The sequence below is a fragment of the Gopherus flavomarginatus genome, chromosome 1 (genome assembly GCF_025201925.1).
Source record: "Gopherus flavomarginatus isolate rGopFla2 chromosome 1, rGopFla2.mat.asm, whole genome shotgun sequence".
NCBI classification, from domain to species: Eukaryota; Metazoa; Chordata; order Testudines; family Testudinidae; genus Gopherus; species Gopherus flavomarginatus.
Genome location: NC_066617.1, coordinates 380,180,421 through 380,201,050, shown reverse-complemented (window position 1 = coordinate 380,201,050; position 20,630 = coordinate 380,180,421). Strand labels below are relative to the sequence as shown.

Below are 20,630 nucleotides of genomic sequence, written 5' to 3'. Positions count from 1 at the left end.
GAGCTGAAGGGTGTGTGCTCTTTGCATGCAGGGACTGCATCCTGCAGAAAATGGTGCTTCTTCAGGTTAGAGGGGTCCTGACCCCACCTGGCTTTAGCGGGAAGCCGCCGTCCCTTAATCGGTTCCCTGGGCCACGCAGTGGCCACTGCAGCTGTCCCTGTGTGTGCCTGGCCACTCATGGGTGTGAATGGGGGCAGCAGCAGACAGACACACACCAGCCCTGGCAGAAGCAGCCGTTGTCACTGGAATCACAACTGGCTCTTTGCCCATCAGCCTGGCTCCTCTCGGACATGTCAGCTGTTGCCCCAGCCCCGAGTGCTGCCCATGGGAACGTTTCACTTGCACTCAGAGCCTGTCTGGCCCCCACATCCTGCATCTGGGCTTGATGGGGTCTGGGTCCCTGAGAAGCTGGGTCTCAGCCCACAGACCCCCATGCAGTGCTGGCAAGACCCCAATCCCCACCTCTGCACCATCATGGTCTGGTCTGCACACAGCCAGGCCTACCCCATGGGACACCACTCCCCATGCAGCAGGGCAAAGACCCCCCAGCTGGGAGCGGTGCAGGGATGAGGGGGAACTGCCCCCTCCTTCCAGCAGCGTCAGCTCTGGGAAGCCTGGGTTTCACTCTCTTGCTGATCTTCTTTGGGCCCTGGTGCTAGCTGGGTCCTGGGTGTAGGGCAACCCAGAGCATTTATCTGGCAGGCCTGGCTGGGCATGCTCCCCCGAGTATCTATACGTTCTTGATGTTTCCACCCCACCCCCCGAACGTCTCCCTGCCAGGCCCAGCCTGGCACAGCCCCCCACCCCCAGCAACCCTCCAGGCTTTCCACTCCCCAGACCGTCTCTCCCTCAAAGCCTTGGCTGTGTGCCGCCCCACCCACAGGAGTACAGCAGCAGCAGCTGCAGTGTCTCACAGCTGGGGACCAGGGCTGTTTGGGTTACTGTTAGAACAGCTCCATAAATATTTATCCCAGGAACCAGTGGAGTGCAGCTCTCCCCGCCCGCCACCTCATCCCGCAGGCATCTGCAGGGGCGTCCAGCCGGGCCCCATGCTCCAGCGGGGCCAAGGGCTCTACATGCTGGCAGCTGGGCCCTGAGGAACAAGGCCATACCCCCCCCGTGACTCACCCTCTGCGGATGGCTGAGGTCTAGCACCTTTCCCCTTTCCTCCAACTCTGGTGCCGCCCAGCTAAGACAGGCTACGGAGGGGGAGTTGGGGGAGACATGGGGTCAGGGCTCTCCCAGTTGGAGCAAAAGCAGAGCTCAGGGTTGACATGGAGCCCCTGCAGCCTAGCCCCCCCAGCCTGTGCAAGGCATCTATCGACTGCTGCCAGGCCCAGCACTTTCCCACACAGCTAGTCTGCCTGTCCAGCACCCTGCTCCTGGCCCTGCTCTAATCACTAGACACCCCCCGGCCCTGGGATAGAACCCAGGAGTCCAGCCTCCCAGCCCCCCTGCTCTAACCACTAGAAATCTCCCCCCCACCCCAGGATGGAACCCAGGAGTGCTGGCTCGCAGCCCCCCTAATCTGACCACTAGACACCCACCCCCTGGCATGGAACCCAGGAGTCCTGCCTCCCAGCCCCCCTGCTCTAACCACTAAATATCTCCCCCTCCCAGCCCTGGGATAGAACCCAGGAGTCTTGGCTCCCAGCCCCCCTGCTCTGACCACTAGACATCTCCCCCCAACCCCAGGTTGGAACCCAGGAGTCCTGGCTCCCAGCTCCCCTGCTCTGACCACTAGACACACCCCCCTCCGCCTTGGAACCCAGGAGTCCTGGCTCCCAGCCCTCTCACATGTTCCGGCCATTTGACCTTCAGTGAGGGCAGATCCAGTTCCCTAGAGCTGTGGTCTCCAACCTTTTTGTGGCCAGTAGCACATTCATGTTTTCAGAAGAGTGTGGTGGGCAGCAACAATTTTTCAAGGATTATTTTGTATTTGTACATTAAATAATATGAAAAACATCATATTTAATATTACACAATATACGAATCCATAAGATAAAAAGGGTAATTTTACATGTAAAAGGTATTAATTAAATTATTAGGCAATTACTCTTTCACTTTACCATGTGAATTTGCTCTTTTTTATCTACCTGTAAGAAAAATTGAGGTGTTTTTACAAAATAAATACCATAAACAGTTTTCATCTTATGTATTTTAAAAAAGTCAAACATTGTTGAACTGCTGGTCCAAATACATTTATTATTCTTACTTTAACATAGGATGAAGCCTGCAGCCCCGGAGTTTTCTGTCCCCGGCAGGAGTGTGGCCACAGCTTCGAAGCCGGAGAGAAGCCGCAGCCCAGCATCTGCCGGGGACTGAGAACATCGGCCCCCGCAGCCTGCAGCCCCGGAGTTCTCTGTCCCCGGCAGGCGTGGGGCTGCAGCTTCTCTCCCCTGCTGGGTACTAGGCAGGTGCACATAAATGCCCCAGCAGGTGCCATGGTGCCCGCGGGCACTGCATTGGGGACCACTGCCCTAGAGATATGCAGGAAAGGGGGGTGCAAGGGCAGGCACGCTCCAAACTCTCTCCCTGCCCCATCAGCCACTCTCCACTGCTCCTGCGCCCTGCCCCACGCCCCAATTCCTTCTCCCAACCCCTGCTCCACCACCCACCACTGAGCAGGAGTTTGCAGCCTGCCTCCAATAGCCCCAGTACCAACCCTCCAGCATACTGCACTCTACCTTTCATTCACTGGTTCTCCCACATTGTGGACAAGTGTGGATGTAAAACAATGCCCCAAAAGTTGGAATTTAGCTTTTGTTATGCAACCCACAGGTTTGGACATAAATTAACTAAAGCCCCTAGTCACTACTACCTTGACAGGCACCTGGGAGATGGGGCAAGGTCACATCATTAGGATAATGACTCACCTGAAAAGCAGAGATCTTTAGTAGCTAGGAGGAGATGGGGAAACGGGGCTGGGGAAGGGGGAAGAGGGATGGGGCGGGGCAGAAGTGAGAGGGGCAGGGAGAAGGAGGGGGCTGAGGTGAGAGCCCAGTGCCCTCTGCTGGGGGTCACCCTGGGGAGAGGTGTGGGGAGGGGGCACGGAGCCCTAACTCTCGATCGCCTGGGAACCCCCCAGCCCAGACACTGGGGAGGGGTGGAGGGGCTGATGATGGGGCCAGTGCCCCCAACTGAGCTTTCCTCCCTCAGCAGCCCGAGTACCCCCTCCCTTCACAGCACAATTAGCCTCCCCTCCCCCTCAAGGGGGCTGCGTTGCTCCAGCCCCTCCCCGCTCCGTGCCCGGAACCTGGGGTGGGAGGCGACTCCTGCAGCCTGGCCCGGGTCCCAGCAGCGCCGGACGCCGGGGTCGTTCACTCTGAAGCCGAACGACGGCCCCGCCCCCGGCTCGCGGGCCGGTTGCTGGGGCCGGGCTCGCGGCCCCCACGTGTCCCTGCCCTGTCGCGGACTCTGGTCATGTGACCCCAGCAGCAGGTTCGTCACGCGGTTTAATCGGATCATGTGACCGATTCTGCGCGTGACCCAGATTCGGGCTGGGGACTGACGGGACGGGATGGAGGCGCGGTAACGGGGGGGGTCTCCCAGCGGGGGGAGGGGGAAGGAGCTGCTGGGGGAGGTCTCCCCGGCGGGGGGGTGGTGGTGGGGAGGAGCTGATGGGCAGTGGGGGGGGTCTCCCAGCGGGGGGAGGGGGAAGGAGCTGACAGGCAGTGGGGGAGATCTCCCAGCGGGGGGAGGGGGAAGGAGCTGACAGGCAGTGGGGGGGGGGGTCTCCCAGCGGGGGGAGGGGGAAGGAGCTGATAGGCAGTGGGGGGGGGTCTCCCAGCAGGAGGAGGGGGGAGGAGCTGCTGGGGGAGGTCTCCCCGGCGGGGGGGGTGGTGGTGGGGAGGAGCTGATGGGCAGTGGGGGGGGTCTCCCAGCGGGGGGAGTGGGGAGGAGCTGATGGGCAGTGGGGGGGGTCTCCCAGCGGGGGGAGGGGGAAGGAGCTGCTGGGGGAGGTCTCCCCGGCGGGGGGGTGGTGGTGGGGAGGAGCTGACAGGCAGTGGGGGAGATCTCCCAGCGGGGGGAGGGGGAAAGAGCTGACAGGCAGTGGGGGGGGTCTCCCAGCGGGGGGAAGGGGAAAGAGCTGACAGGCAGTGGGGGGGGTCTCCCAGCGGGGGGAAGGGGAAGGAGCTGCTGGGGGGGGGGTTCCCTGGCATTTGAAAGAGGTGACGGGGTCTCCCCGATAGCGGGAGGGGGTAGGAGCTCCCGGGCAGTATGTGCAGGGGTCTTCCTGGTCGAGCTCTGATGCTGTCTGCTGTGCTTTCAGTGGCAGGTTCCTGCTGGCAGTCGCTGTGAGTCTTGCGGGCTGGTGGTGTTCCCTAGCATTGGGCTGGGCCCCAGAGCAGGACCAGAGTCTCCGGTAAGTGCTGCCCCTAGTCCTGGGTTCTGCTCTGCCTGAAGGCCACCGCTCCCTTTCTCTCGCCAATGCACCTGGAACATCCTGTCGATCAGCGCACTGCTGAGTTGGGCAGAGTCCTGGCTCCGGGGTGTATGGATCTCCCAGTGTAACTGCGAGTTTCCCCCCATCCTCCCAGAGGTGATGCTAGCCCAGTGGAGGCTCTATACAGGAATATTTTGGGGGGGCCCCCACAACACATACTAAAAAGTGAATGGGGGCCCCCTTGAGCTGCCCTGCTTATACCTAGCGCCAGCTCTGCTCACGCTGTTTGGGCCCCACTCCCTCTTGCTGAGTCACCACAGCATCTTCCCCTCTTCCCCTCAGGGTCCCTGCTGGATGGAGCCACGTGGGCCGGGTCGCTCCCTTGGATGAGCTTGTGTTGACCTTTGCCCTCAGGCAACAGAATGTGGAGCATCTGGTGAAGCTGGTGGGAAGAGTCTCAGACCCTGATTCACCTCAGTATGGTAACTGCCCTGGAGAGAGCGGGGACCAAGGGAGATCTTCCAGAGGGCCTTGGGGCTGTTTACGCAGCCGCCCTCTGCTTTATACCACCCTCCACCCCACCACGCCCAGGGAGTGCCTCTCTGCCTAACCATTGCAGGTGCTGTGAAGAGCAGAATCTGACAACGTGGTGTGCTGGGAGGCCAAGGGTACAAATATGGAGGTGTTTCCCTGGGGCATAGGGGTGCTGTACTCTTCCAGGAGAGAGCTGCCTTACTGTCCACCCACATGCCTCCTAGGTGGAGGCCAACTAGCTGTCACCTCTGCCCTGTGCTGCAGGAAAGTACCTGTCACTGGAGGAGCTGCGCACACTTGTCCAGCCATCTCGCCTCACGCACAACACCGTGCACAAGTGGTTGGGGGCCTATGGCATCAAGGGCTGCAAGACCATTATCACCTTGGACTTCCTAGAGTGCGTGATGCCAGCCAGGTGAGTCCCTTGGCCAGGGGCAGGGCTGGACTTGCCTAATTAAATTCAGTGGGTCTTTATTGGCCACACAAGTTGTGTCGGCACACAGCTTGTGTGGAAGGAGAAGCCAGGCCTGTGGTCTGTGTCAGGACAGGGATGTAACCCCTGCATAGGGTCCCATGTTGTGTGCTGGTTGACCTCCACCCAAGTGGTGGGGGCTGCATGGCATTGGGCCATCTCTGCATCAGTCCTGGGGCTGGATTGTTCAGGGGAATTGCTTCCTCATGTTTCCAGTGTTGGCCAAGAAGTGCCCGCAGGTCTCAGGTGTCTCAGAGTTTAAGACCAGAAGGGACCACCAAATCATCCAGTCTGATCTCCTGCATATCGCAGGCCACCGCCACTCTGTCCTCATGGTCTGCCTTGTGGTCATTCTCAAAACTAAAATAACGCTGCTGAACATATGTTTCCAAGCATGTTATTTGGTCCATCGCATGTCACCAGGGTTACCAGGTTTTGGGATTTTACAGATCCTTGGCATTCTGTTAACCAGGCTGATGGTGATTATGAAAATACGTTTGTAAATTCACAACATTGTTACATCAAAGCACTTGGTGTAAGGTCTTGTCTGTGTAGATTTAACTGGTTTGATGTACATCCATGCGTAACGTTCCAAAGCACGTCTCATACTCTGTTAGGTAGCTCTTAACAACACAATCGTATGGTGCATTTATTAGTGGCTTGGTTTCTCTTCCCAGTGGCACACGGTACTTCAGTTGTCTAATGCTTCCAGTATTAGCTCCTGATACATAAACAACAATTTTCCCCATCTGTACACAGTTAGCCATCCCTGGGTCATTGTGCACATTACTGCAGCCATCCAGTATTAATGTGACTACTTTTCTGTGTAATTTGTTGCCTGCTTCCACCCTCAAGCCATCAGTAATGACTCTAATAGTTCCCCTTCTATCTGCTTTCGATTGAGTAGTTTGTAGCCTGACCTTCGGCAGCTGATAATTGCTTGAAAAGTTGGATGCTCAGTGTGACGAGGTGGGGATTTTCCCTTATGTTGTATGTGAACCTATGTGAGTCTTAGCATTCATGCAGAACAGTATGTGTGCCTCAGTTTCTCTGTGTATTGCACCAATGTCTAGGTGGTGGGAATGAGGGGGTGTGACTTTTGCGGAGCAACCAATGCTATGACTGCCCCTTTGTAACCTCAGATTCAGGAAGGTGGAAGCAGTGTAAGCTTCTTGCCCTGGAGACAGTCTGCGCACAGAGAGGAGGCTCCCCTCTGTAGTAGGGAGTAGTTCCAGAGCATTGCCCCAGTGGCTCTGTGACTCAGTAACAGAAAAGAGAATATTACAATGGTAAAAAAATTGTGGAATTTTCGTGTCTGTCTTTTGTTTCTGTTCTGGAGTTGGTTTTGCTACAAACATAGCCATCTGTGGTTGAAGAACTGTGGTACTTCCTCCATGTTGTCTTTGCCTGACCTGGTTTCCTTTTGATGTACTTGGCAATGCGATATTATCAGTATCTAGAGCCACAGTTGCCAAGGTGAACTGCAATGAATGTCTAGGGTGGGGGGGCACTAGTGCCCAGATTTCTCTGGTCAGGGAAAGCATGGTCAAAGAGACTGAGATATATTACCTGGCATTGGGAAAATATGGAACTTCTGTGCCTTTGGCTAAAGTGCATTGGGAGTGGGAAGCTTTGTAGAGTAGTTTAAAAGTTGGGGAGTTGGATTGTATTCCAATAGAAATGCTGGTAGGAAATGAAATTTTGAATATGTCCAAATAGTCATAGTGGGTCAGACCAATGGTCCAGCCTCCAACAGTATCAGGTGCCAAATGCTTCGGAGGGAATGAACAGAACAGGGAAACTTATCAAGTGATCCATCCCTGTTGTCCAGTCTCCTCTTCTGGCACTCACAGGTTTAGGGACACCCAGAGCATGAGGCCGTGTCCCTGCCATATTGACTAATAGCTATTAACTGACCTATCTTCCATGAATTAATCTAATTCTTATTTGAAACCAGTTCTACTTTGGCCTCCAATATCCCTTGACAATGAGTTGCACAGGTTGACTGTGCGTTGTGTGAAAATATACTTCCTTAAGTTTGTCTTAAGCCTGCTGCCTATTCATTTCATTGGGTGACCCCTGGCTTTAAATAACACTTCCCTGTTCACTTTCTCCACACCAGTCATGATTTTATAGACCCCTATCGTATTCCCCCCTCAGTCGTCTCTTTTCTAAACTGAACAGTCTCCGTCTTTTTAATCTGTTTCCATATGGAAGCTGTTCCATATGCCTAATCATTTTTGTTGCCTTTCTCTATAGCGTTTCCAATGATTTCCAGTATTCCAAGGAATATTGTTCTGTAATCCCCAAAGGTAATGGTAAAGACAACTACTGAGAGGGAGGGGTGGGCACTCCCAGCTCAGCAGAAAGAAGCAGTATGTTTTTCAGGCTGACAGCAGAGGAAAAGAGCATGCCCTTTGGGGAGAGGAGCTAACCTCTGTGACTGCCCAGTTGTTAGCTGCCAGCATCTTGCAGATGAGCAGAGGGCAGACAGTGCTGTAGCAAGCACAAAGAGACACATTCTAGAGCAGGGTCTTCAAACTGCGGTCGCGACCCAGTATTGGGTTGCGGAATGTAAGTCACTGGGTCGCGGTGGCTTTGGTCAGCACCACCAACTGGGCCGTTAAAAGTCTCATTGGAGGTGCTGCCCAGCCAAGGCAGGTTAGTCCCTACCTGACACCGTGCCGCATCCCGGAAGTGACCAGCAGCAGGTCTGGCTCCTAGGTAGGGGGACCATGGAGCTCTGCAGGCTGTCCCTGACCTGAGCACTGGCTCTGCACTCCTATTGACTGGAAACCGGCCAATGGGAACTGGGGGGATCGGTGCCTGCAGGCGAGAGCTGCACGGAGCCGCTTGCGCACTTCCACCTAGGAGCTGGACTTGCTGCTGGCTGCTTCCGGGGCAGAGGACAGGCAGGAAGTGTGCCTTAGCACCCCCCTGTAACACTGACAAGGGGCTGCCCGAGGTAAGCCTGTGCCCAAGCCCTGAGCCCCCCCAACCCAGATCCTCTTCCTGCACCCCAAACCCCTCAGCCCCAGCCCAGAGCCCCTCCTACACCCCAACCCTCTTCCCCAACCCTGAGCCCCTCATCCCCAGCTCCGTTGGGTGGCGGGCATCAACAATTTTTCTTAAACTGGGTCACCAGAAATAAAGTTTGAAAACCACTGTCCTAGAGCAGCAGCCCCTAAAAGTCAGTCACAACGCCCAGGGGGGTCACTCCATCAGGAGATGGGACCTCGGCAACCCTGAGTGTGTGGAAAACAGCATTTTACACAGTGGCATCCTCTGCATGGTGTGCCCTCAGATGCACTGTACATGTGCAAGGTCACGCTTTGTGGAAGCTGCCATTTTGAAATGGTGTCCTCCATGCTATGTGAGGTCACGGGAAGCAATATGTGTGAAAATGGGGTCATGCAAGGAAATGTTGGGAACCACTGTCCTAGAGGGCAGCAAAGAATCCTGTGGCACCTTATAGACTAACAGACGTTTTGGAGCATGAGCTTTCGTGGGTGAATACCCACTTCTTCAGATGCATGTGGTGGAAATTTCCAGGGGCAGGTATATATATGCTAGCAAGCAAGCTAGAGATAACGAGGTCAGTTCAATCAGGGAGGATGAGGCCCTGTTCTAGCAGTTGAGGTGTGAAAACCAAGAGAGGAGAAACTGGTTCTGTAGTTGGCAAGCCATTCACAGTCTTTGTTCAATCCTGAGTTGATGGTGTCAAATTTGCAGATGAACTGAAGCTCAGCAGTTTCTCTGTGAATGGCTTGCCAACTACAGAACCAGTTTCTCCTCTCTTGGTTTTCACACCTCAACTGCTAGAACAGGGCCTCATCCTCCCTGATTGAACTGACCTCGTTATCTCTAGCTTGCTTGCTAGCATATATATACCTGTCCCTGGAAATTTCCACCACATGCATCTGAAGAAGTGGGTATTCACCCACGAAAGCTCATGCTCCAAAACGTCTGTTAGTCTATAAGGTGCCACAGGATTCTTTGCTGCTTTTACAGATCTAGACTAACACGGCTACCCCTCTGATACTTGTCCTAGAGGGAGCACCAGTGAGGGAAATGGAGAAAGGCTTTTTTAAAGATTAAGTAGGTACAGGAAAGTACATACAGGTATGTACAGGTCACTGTTGCGCTGGTGGCAGGGCTCTGAGCCAAAGCTGCACAGCACAGAAGCACCCAGGGTTACTGGGCAGGTGGTGACACACCCCCATACTGGTCTGGGTGAGCCCCCAAAGCATTACTGCTTGCAGGAGACTGGCTATGCCACAGGCAGAGTGAGATGCACCAGTGCCTGACACCCGTGCAACACCTGTCAGGGCTGGTGTAGATCAGTGGTTCTGATCTAGGGGTACATGTACTCCTGGGGGTACACGGAGGTCTTCCAGTGGGTACATCAACTCATCTAGCTAGTTGCCTAGTTTTACAACAGACGACATAAAAAGCACTAGAAGTCAGTACAAACTAAAATGTGATACAGAAAATGACGTGTTTATACTGATCTGTATGCTGTTCGCTGACATGTAAGTACAAGATTGATTTTTAGTTGATTTATTTTATAATTACACGTGATGTTGCATGCCATGTGTTTTATGGAAATATGCTTATGAGTGTGAATATGATGTAATGGGAATATGCTTTATGCAGAAGGTCTCTTGTAAAGTATCATTACAAAGCTTATAATCTACTGAGAGTGTTAATCTTATTTGTATAAATGTACTACTCTTGTATCTGAAACTAGAAATATGAAATATAACTCTGAGATCCTATTGTAATTATGGAAAGTGTGGGCTATTAATGGTGGTTTGGAATTTTGATGGCTCCCATTGACTAGGACAATTGGTTGTAAATGGCTTTGTTTACTTAGAAACCTTCCTGTGTACCAGGCTGGGCTGACAGCCAGCAGACCCAAGTAAGCACTGCACCTCTCGCGGAGGTGGAGTTATCAAGTCGGTGGAGGGGGCGACTTCCCTCCGCGGAAGCACCATTGTGGTGTAGACACTTAGTTAGGTCAAGGTCAGCTGCCTTACTGCCCTAACTCTGTAATGTAGACCAGGCCTGAGACACAGCGGCCTCCAATTCCCTGCTCTCCTCCTCCATCTCAGCTCAGCTCGTGACATCAGCCGCTCTCAGAGCACTGAGCTAAGGGGAGCCGACCCAGCATATGGTGAGACAGAACTTTGCTTTTCAGTTCACTTTGCTTGTTAAGTTAGGGGTGAGCTTGCACTTTGCTCTTTTATTTTCGTTTTGTAACAGTCCTGAGTATCATCCCTCGAAATCACTTAAAATCTGTCTCTCTGTAGTTAATAAACGCGTCTTATTGTTTTATCTTAACCAGTCTGTCTGGATTGTGCGTGTGGGAAGCTCTGTTTGGGATAGCAAGGCTGGTGCATATCTTGTTCTCCTGTGAAAGGACGGACCTTCCACATGCTTGCATTGTTCAGCAGTGCCAGACACACGTTTCTGGGAGATGGGGCTGGGAATTTGCGAATGTCTCCCTGTACGTAGTTCATGAGTGACCGGTCAGAGTGCTCCGGTGTGTAGCGGGGAGTGAATGCACAAGCTGACAGCTGTGAGCAGGCCAGGAGTGGCTACTCTGACAGGTGCAGCTGTGTAACAGGCCTCAGGTTTGAGAATTATGAGGACACAGCTGTTCAAGGGTCCAGCAAGTACCCTGGGGAATGTCACAATGCATAGGGTGTGAGCGGGGCCATGCGTGGGGGAGGGCAGTGCGGGGAGGGGCAGGCCTGCCTGAATTCCAGCAGTTCCAGGGATGGAGCGGGGAGCCGGTCCTCCTGTACCCCAGGCTGATGGGTGGTATTTGATTCTTTCTTGCAGCACGGCGGAGCGTCTCCTGCCAGGAGCCCAGTTCCATCGCTACGTGAGCGGCCAGCGCAGCGCTGTGCGCTCCCCTGTCCCCTACACCCTCCATGAGGAGCTGGCTGAACACATTGACTTTGGTATGAGTTGGCCCGGGCTGGGGGGAAGGGCTGCATGTTCCCGGTGCTGTGGAGACCTGGAGAGCTCACGCAGGCTCACCTGGTGTGTGAGAGGGACTAACCCAAGCACCTGCTGCTCCTGGCTGGCTCTTGCGAGTCCTCAGCCACTCCACTCTCCTTCATGGCTAGCCAGGCCCGTCCTGCTCCCAGACATGGTACCATTGTCCCTAGGCCTGTCCCAGGGTCTCTACTCTGCAGATGGGGAAACAGGCCATGCATTATTAACTAGTGTTAGCCAAGCCTGACGCTCCCACCCCCGCCTAGGGAGGTGAAGGATATGGAGTGATGGTTATCTGCCACTATCATGCAGCCACCTCTGGGGTGGGAAGTAGCAGCTGCTCAACAATGACATAAGAACACTGCGGAGTGTTTTGGGATAGGAGGTGAAGGGGAATCTTGGCTCCTCCCTGCAGGGAGGCATGGAAGAGATTTGGTTGTGTGGGTACGCTGATTCAGGGGTGCTGCTGGGGACCTTTTAAGATGCAAACTCTGGGAGCATCTTATACCCAATCTGAAGGGTGAGTGCCCCCTGCTGCGCACCCAGAGCTCCCTGCAGCATAGAGGCACTGGGGCCACACTGACCCCACGGGGAGAGCGCCCATCTGGCAGCACTTGGCTCGTTGTGGGCCATCTCTCATCCGCACACAGGCCAGTCCAGCCCTCCTGAGGCGGAGGTCTGAGGGGCTCCCAGCTCAGAGTGAATGAGCTTTCACTGCTCCTATGCAGACCAGAAGGGAGGAGAAGCTAGAACAAAGCCCCCTACCCCACTGGAGATGCAGGCCCTAACCCTGTCTCCTGTGCTTTCTCCTTGGCATCCAGTGGGTGGCCTGCACCGGTTCCCTGCGGAAAGGAAGGTGGTGACCAGAGCCTCGGGGAAGGAGGAGGTGATGGCGCGGTATCAGCAGAGGAGGGCAGCTTTCCATCTGGGTGTGACGCCCTCTGTCATCCGCAAGAGATACAACCTGACGGACAGGGACATCGGGGCATTGCCCAATAACAGCCAGGCCTGTGCCCAGGTAACCATGGTGACACACACACCCCATAACAGTGGGCTGGCCTGTGCCCCAAGACCCATGGGAAACCCCCTGTTGACAGCAGTGGCCAGGCCTGTGTGGAGGCACCGAAGCCGGTTCAGGGACAGCCAGTGCGGATCCCAGCGGGGGGTGCCCATTTCGGGCCTATGTCCGGGTCTGGGGGCCCAGGGGAGGGACAGTGCTCTGGGTAGGTTGTCACAGCCTCCTTGCCTCTCCCCAAAGTTCCTGGAGCAGTATTTCCACCCGGCTGACCTGTTGGAGTTCATGAAGCTCTTCGCAAGCAGCTTTGGGCACCGCTCCCGGGTCGACCAGGTGGTCGGGCACCAAGGGCTAGGCAAGGCGGGGCTGGAGGCCAGCCTGGATGTGGAGTACATCATGAGCACAGGTGCCAACATCTCCACCTGGGTCTTCAGTAATGCAGGTACCAACCCCACCCCCGACACAGGCCTGCGCCCACCCGCCACGCAGGTACCGACCCCACCCCCGACTCAAGCCTGTGCTTCCCCTACCCCCACGCAGGTACCGACCCCACCCCCGACACAGGCCTGCACCCCTGCCCACCTCCCACGCGGGTACTGACCCCACCCGACACAGGCCTCACCTTGTGCGCCCCGGCCTGCTCCCTCGGACACGGGCCTGTGCCTCCCCTCCCCATGCAGGTACCGATCCCCCCCCCCCGACACGGGCCTGCGTCCCCCACGCAGGTACCGACCCCCTCCCTCGACATGGGCCTGTGCCCCTCCTGCCCCCATGCAGGTACCGACCCCACCCCCGACGCGGGCCTGCGTCCAACTCCTACGCAGGTACCGACCCCATCCCCGACACGGGCCTGCGCCCCCCAACCTCCCACGTGGGTACCAACTCCACCTCCGACACGGGCCTGCGCCCCCCACCTCCCACATGGGTACCAACTCCACCTCCGACACGGGCCTGCGCCTCCCACCTCCCACGTGGGTACCGACTCCACCTCCGACACGGGCCTGTGCCTCCCCCCGCCCCCCACACACAGGTACCGACCCCACCCCTTACATGGGCCTGTGCTCCCCCTACCCCCCACGCAGGTACCGACCTCCCCCCCCCACACACACATATGCAGGTACCAACCCCATCCCCGACACGGGCCTGCGCCCTCCCACATGGGTACTGACCCCATCTGACAGAGGCCTCCCTGTGTGCCCCCCGCGTGCTTCCCCCACAGGTACTGAACCCCACACAGATACCGACATCACCCCTGATATAAGCCTAACCATGTAACTCCCCTGATGCCCCTGCAGCTGGTATCTCCACCCCTGACGTGAGCCTGACCCTCTGCCACCCCCTCCCCCCCCCATGCTGCTGGTATCCTTTTCCTCTGCCAGCATCTCCACCCGAAGCAATTGCCATAAATGCCCCCCATCCCCTTTCCTCCCAGCTGGAGGCAGCTGGCCTGGAGGCTGATCTCTGAGCTCTTTGAGCCTGTCGGTAAAGTGAAGGTACGTGGGTAAAGGGGACCCAGGCAACCTATATGCTGCAACAGGCCTTTGCCAGGGTTACCCCTAAGTCACTGGGGGTAAGAGGCAAAGTTCTGCCCTGGATCAGAATTGGCCAGGAGTCAGAAAGCAAAGAGCTGAGTTAAATTCTCCCCACAGCAGGGGCTGAAGGTTCTGGACTAGCTCCCATCTTGGAAGCACAGTATTTATTAGTGTTCAGGAAAGTGGGAGAGAAGAAGAGGGGGGAGTCAGGAGCAGAGGGGACTGTGGAACTTCAGAGATCAAACCCAGCCAGGGGAAGGGACAGCACCACCGCAGATGAAATCCCATTTCAAATGCAAAGTAATGTGTGAAGTGGGAGGGGTGTGTGTGCATACTCCTACCTCTTACAGGGTCCAAATTAACCCCTTCATCTCAGGGAAGGGACCTGGGCTCATGGAGACCTTTACTCGATGCCCAGGTGTGGGCAAATAAACAAGGTGTAGGTGTTCCGCTGCATAAGAGCGGAGAGAACTATGCAGAGACTATTCTGCTGCCTTGGTATGAGGCAGCTGTGTGGCCTCATGTGGACATGGCGGGGCTGGCCCCATCTCACCCAGGCTGGTGCAGAACTCAGGGAACTCCAGGGAAGGTGAAAAACTCCAGATTATAAAGCCCAAGGGGCTGTTGAGATCCTCCTTTCTGACCTAAACCAGGCAAGAGAACGGCTTTCACTCCTGTTTAACTAGAACAGATCTTCTAGACAGCCAGACTTCAGTCCTGTGTTAAGAATTGCCAGGGATGGAGAATCCACCACAGTCCTTGGAATTTGTTCCACTAGTTTATTATCCTCACTGTGTTTTTCTTCTTTCCGGTGTAAATTTCATGCTTCAAGCCACTGGTTCTTTTTGTCCATTTCTCTGCTAGACTGAAAAGTCCATTATGAAAAGGCTGTAGGTACTGATAGACTGTGATCAAGTCAGCCCGTAACCTTCTCTTTGACTCATCTACACAGCGAGCTGGTGCACGGCACGCCAGGGTGTGAATCTGCAGCGTACCAGCTTGCCATGTGGCCCCTGCTACCTTGCACTGAAAGTTCTGTCCTGCACTTGGAGGGACAGGAAAGTGCACTGGGAACTTGTACTTTGCTGTAGCAGGATCCACATGGCAAATGAATGTGCAGTAGATTCACACGCAGGCTTGATGGCACTAACTCGCCACTTACACCAGCCCCTTGTTAATGATCTCAGTTACTAGAAGGCAGGTTTTTCAATCTTCACATCATTCTTTTGGCTCATCTCTGAACCCTTCGACACTTCTCAACATCTATGCGGATTTGTGGGCAGCAGAACTGGGCACAGAGTTCCAGCAGCAGTTGCACCGGTGTCAAATACAGCAGTAAAATAACCTCCCTGTTTCTCCTTGAGATTCCCGTTTATAAATCCAAGGATCGCATTAGCCGTTGGCTACAGCATCGCACTGGGAGTTCATGTTCAGCTGATTATCCAACATGACCCCAACTCCTTTACAGAGACACTGCAGCCTAGGCTGGAGTCCCCCCTCCCAGCCTCTAAGAATGGTCTACATTCTTCATTCCTACAAGTATACCTTTGGCCAGATGAAAATGCATATTGTTTGTTGGCACCCAGTTTACCGAGCAGTCCAGATCACTTTGTATTTTTTTACAGGGGTGCTGGAACAATTTTGTATAGTGGGGGTGCTGAGAACCAAACTGTAAACCTTGCATATAATGGAAACCACTTCAAGCCAGGGTGTGCTGCTGCACCCCTAGTTCTAGTACTAATGGGTTTTTTACCGCTGTTCATTTTTATTTACCCCTCCTCCAATCTTTGTGTCATCCACAAACTTTGCACTGTTCTTGTAGCCGTGTGGGTCCCAGGATGCTAGAGAGACAAGATGGGTGAGTGTATTTTTTTATTGGACCAACATCCGTTGGAGAAAGAGACAAAAGACCTGGAGCAGAGCTTGGTGTACTTTGAAAGCTCGTCTCTTTCACCAACGGATGTTGGTCCAATAGAAGATATCACCTTGCCCACCTCGTCTATCTACAAATTTTATCAGTAACAATTTGTCTTTCCAGGTCTTTGACACAAATGCGAATAGTGTAGGGCCAATAACTGATTCCTGCAGGTCCCGACTAGAAATGTACCTGCTTGATAATTCCTAGTTTAAATTACATGTTGAGACATGGCAGTTAGCCAGCTTTTCATCAGCTGAATGTGTGCTATGTTAATTTTATATCTTTCTAGTTTTTTTAATCAAAATGTCATGCAGTACCAAATCAAATGCTTGACAGAAATCTAATGATATTACATCAACACTATTCCCTTTTATCAACCAAATGCATATCTCATAGAAAAAAAATCATTTGACAAGTTCTCATTTCCATAAACCCATGTTGACTGGCATTAATTGTTATCCTCCTTTAATTCTTTATTAATCGAGTCCTGTATCGGCCACTCCATTATCTTACTCAAGATCACTGGCAGACCTATAATTTCCCTGGCTGTCCTACTTACGGTCTCTTTGAATATTGGCAGAACGTGAGCTTTCTTCCAGTCCTGTGGATCTTCCCCAGTGCTCCAGAACTGATTGCCAATGAACATAGTGGTTCACGTTGCTCCTTGGCCAGGCCAGCTCTTTTTATCTCTCTTGGGTGCAAGAGAGATTGAAACCAGTGGGAGAAGTGAAACGAATGAGAAGTGACATGAGAAAAGTCTGTCACTACTGTTTGGTCAAGAGAAGGGGAGATTGGGGGCTTCTGTTTTCCCTGTCTCTCAGCATGGGAACAATCAGTGACATGGAAGGGAAATACTTTTTCATGGTGTATGTAATTAGCCTGTGGAACTCCCTGCCACAGGATGCCTCTGAGGCCAAGAACTTAGCCAGACTAAAAGAGGGACTGGCCGTTCTCTGGCTGCAGTGAGTGTGGTGAGTAACGGTTCTGGCAGGGATATTATATCGTCTCTCTTAATGCCCAGGATGAGACCTGGGGGGTAGAATTACTCTAACCCATGTTGTATTCCTGCACTGCTTTCCCTCTCCTGAGCCTTCTCTGCTCTGCCCCATGGGGATGGAGGCTCTGGATGGGGGCTGATCCCTTCTCTGCTGCCCCTTGCAGGGAGGCATGAGAGCCAGGAGCCCTTCCTGGCCTGGCTGCTGCTGCTCAGTAACATGTCCTCGGTGCCCTGGGTGCACTCGGTGAGCTACGGGGATGATGAGGACAGCCTGTCCTGGGCCTACATGGAGCGCCTCAACGTGGAGTTCATGAAGGCTGCTGCGCGGGGCTTGACTGTGCTCTTTGCCTCAGGTACGTGCAGCCTGCCAGTGCCTTTTGCCCTGGGCTGCCTTCCTCCCTGGGAGTGCATGGATCCTGCTGGCTGTGCAGTATGGACTCTGCTGGGACCCAGGAGTCCCTGGTCACTCCCTGCAGCACTGGGGTGGGGAGATGGGTGCCTGGTCCCAAGAAGGGTCCAGGCCTCACAGGCCACCCATGGGCCAGGCTGATCCCATATTCCTGCCTTGCAGGTGATGCGGGAGCTGGCTGCAGAAAGCTTGCTGGAGGGAGCCACACTTTCCGGCCCAGCTTCCCAGCCTCCAGGTAACGGGGGGGTGGGAGGAAGGGCTGGGAAGTCTCGGGCAGACAATGCTGTAACCCTGGCTAAGCTGCCAGGGGGCGGCGCAGTTTGTTACAGCTCCTGGCCCTGCTCTGCCGTGGGCTGAGTGCTCCTGGCATAGCCCCAGCAGGGAGGTTTGTGGCTGCTCTGGCAGAGATACGCCTGTTGGGGAGCAACAACACAGACAAGATGGGAGGGTGAGAGCAGGGGAGGTGGCGAGAGACGGATGGATGGGGGCAGGCCAGGTGGGGGCAGGTGGGGCAGGCCGGATGGGGGGAGGCCAGGTCGGGAAGGCTGGAGGTGAAGGCAGACTGGGCAGGGAAGACTGGAGGGGCAGGTGAGACAGGGCAGGCTGGCCGGGGGCAGGTCTGGAGGGGAAGGCCAGTCGGGGAAGGCTGGAGGGTTCCCCAGGGAATGGAAAGGGATTTAGAGTCCTATATAGACTGACTGAGAACTGGGGGCCTGAGGGAGCCCTGAGAACTGCTGGCTCTAGGGGGCAGTGGGGCTTGCAAGGCCAGAAAAGTGAGGGCTCCTGCAGCATTAGTGTCTCTGTTAGTGGGAGTTGCTGGCCCCCAATGAGAAGTTCTCTCTGGTGGCCTGGCCAGTGCAGCTCCCCCACCTGTCCCCACAGCCCCTATGTGACCACGGTGGGTGGCACAGCCTTTAAGAACCCCTTCCGAGTGACTTGGGAGGTGACGGACTATATCAGCGGCGGGGGCTTCAGCAACATCTTCCCTATGCCTGACTACCAGGTGCGTGGGGCTGGGGCTGAGGTGTGGGGTGTGCAGCGCAGTGGCTGGCAGGTTGGGGGCGTGGGGGGAAGGGGCAGGATGGTGGCTGGGGGGTGGGTGAGGGGAAGGGGTGGGGTGAAGGGGCAAGATGGTGGCTGGTGGGGTGGAGGGGCAGGGCCCAGTTGTGAGGTTTCCCTCCCATCTGTGTCTTCCAGGCTGCGGCTGTCAGGAATTTCTTGCGCTCAGCTCCAAAGCTGCCACCCCGCTCCTACTACAACAGCAGCGGTCGTGCCTACCCCGACCTGGCTGCCCTGTCCGACAACTACTGGGTGGTGACCAACCGCATCCCCCTGCCCTGGGTATCTGGGACATCGGTAAGGAGCAGCCCTAGGCTGGGCCGTGGGCTCTGAGCCCCCCCCCCCCATGTTCCCAGGGCCCTGATGCACCTTTCTCCCCCCCCCCCCCCCCCCGCCAGGCTTCCACCCCCGTAGTGGGGGGCATTATGGCCCTGATCAACGACCGCCGTTTGCAGAAAGGTCTGCCGCCTCTGGGCTTCCTGAACCCGGCGCTCTACAAACTGCAGGAGAAGGGGCCTACTGCTGCCTTCTATGACGTGAGTGGTGCTGAGGGGTGAAGTGTCAGCAGCTGTGGGCTCCATGCAAGGGGAGGATCCAGGCCTTGGGGCTGGAAAGATGAGCCCTGTCTAAGGGTGGAGGGAGAGAGGATCCCACCTGGTTTGCCTTAGATCCAGAGGAGAGGGCAGCCTGCCTGGGGCTTCTCCAGCTCCAGCTTTGGGGTGTCCTGTAGCGGGAACTCCCGCTCTGCAGGGCGGTGATCCCCCTCCCCCTGCACCTGGCTCTGTGCTTGCCCGCATGCGGTCAGGGCAGTTAGCGGCTGCAGCATGCACTTACCAAGCTCTCTGACTCCCCAGGTCACCCAGGGCTGCCACCTGTCATGTCTGGATGCAGCAGTGGAAGGGCAGGGGTTCTGTGCTGGCCCCTCCTGGGACCCTGTCTCAGGCTGGGGCACCCCCAACTTCCCACAGCTTCTGAAAGCTCTGCTCAACCCGTGATGCCAGCAGCAGGAGGAAAGGGCTGGGGCCAGAGGGGAGTATGCAGCAGGCAGGACCATCCCCGTTCTCGCCCCCTCCCTACTACCACTTCTAACCTGAGATGGGGCACTTTCCTCCGAGCTGTAGGACCAAGGGGCAGGTCACTGCTGCTCCTGCTGGGCAGGGCCTAAAGGCCCCTTTACCATACTGAGCAGGCAGGGATTCAGGGCCTCCTGGAAAGAAACAGCTCAGGCTTCCCCCTACTTCGCGCTCAGGCCTGCTGCTCTGCAGTCCAGTGTGGCAGCTGAGTGGTGTATTCCTCTGCCTGGTCCCAGGCCCCCAAGAGGGTGACACAGTGGGAGCTGCTTTGCGGCAGTCCCACACAGGGAGGGGAGATGCTCTTACATGAACTTTCCTCAGGGAAAGAAGTGAGAGCAAGGCTCACCCTAGCCCCCACTGGCAATAAAGGTCTTGGCTCTAGAGTGTATCTGGTGGTGCAGCAGGGTGGAGGGATGGGCTGGCTGGGGGGTTGGGTGAATAAAACCCGGCTGCTGCTATTTGCTGCTTCATGGACTTTGGGAATTTTGGTCTGAGTTTTGGGATTCCTAGGTGTCCCTTCGTTTCCCTCTGTGCTGCGCCCAATTATGGACAGTGTAAAGCAGAACTGGAGAGCTGAGGCCTTTGGGTGACTGTTGGGTGTTATGAATGGGTCATTAAAGGACTGGCTGAAACAAACCCTGTCGCTCGAGGAGTCAGACACACAAGGGGAGCGGAAGGGCCGGGAGGTTCAGCCTAGCAGGTTTCCCCATCCCTGGCACAGCCTCCAGCTGGAGAACAAAGCAGGAAGGTGTCAGTGGCTGGCCCTTGGAGAGATGTGCTTGTCTACACAGTGGTTCTCCTGGTGTTGCAGGTAATCCACTTCCCCAAGAGCAGGTGTAGCTAGGGTGATGGGGATTTAGGGCCACTCAGTTTGGTGGGTTTTTCACACCCCATGTAGTTAAACTGAGTTAATGCGCTAGCGCAGAGCAGGCCCCCAAAGGGACAGAGCCAGATTGCCAAGCTGGCTTTGACAGCAGCACAGCTGAGGAGACCTGGCCACGTGTGGGCCTCGCTGAACACGTGTTAACCTGGGCCTCTGTATGCTAACCTAAGGGATCCAATTCAGTCGCCCAGGCAGATAACAATTTGTTCCCTTGTGAGAAAAAGGCTGGGTGGGGCTGCTGCACATACTGAGTATTGTGCAATAAAAGCCTCCCTCAGCAGCCTGGCTTGACTGGATTTGCTGCAGGGAGCCCCAGAGCGAGACAGGGATTGCTGGTACCCAGAG

General features: G+C 55.5%; 1 protein-coding gene across 1 annotated transcript; it reads left to right on the top strand.

Annotated features, from left to right (window-relative positions):
- Positions 1 to 3,437: 3,437 nt before the first annotated feature.
- TPP1 (tripeptidyl peptidase 1) lies at positions 3,438 to 19,380 on the top strand. Its single transcript, XM_050924515.1, has 13 exons — positions 3,438 to 3,531; positions 4,274 to 4,366; positions 4,730 to 4,869; positions 5,186 to 5,336; positions 11,241 to 11,362; positions 12,221 to 12,417; positions 12,658 to 12,856; positions 17,026 to 17,214; positions 17,433 to 17,505; positions 18,153 to 18,273; positions 18,468 to 18,626; positions 18,728 to 18,865; positions 19,184 to 19,380. The coding sequence occupies exons 1-13, from the start codon at positions 3,521 to 3,523 to the stop codon at positions 19,322 to 19,324; spliced, it is 1,734 nt and encodes a 577-aa protein (XP_050780472.1). The 5' UTR covers positions 3,438 to 3,520; the 3' UTR covers positions 19,325 to 19,380.
- Positions 19,381 to 20,630: the final 1,250 nt, after the last annotated feature.

Excerpts from the sequence above, each read along its gene's own strand:
- TPP1 (XM_050924515.1), top strand. Across the intron at positions 18,274-18,467 it reads TCCCTATGCCTGACTACCAG|GCTGCGGCTGTCAGGAATTT; the intron begins GTGCGTGGGGCT and ends TGTGTCTTCCAG. Across the intron at positions 18,866-19,183 it reads CTACTGCTGCCTTCTATGAC|GTCACCCAGGGCTGCCACCT; the intron begins GTGAGTGGTGCT and ends CTGACTCCCCAG.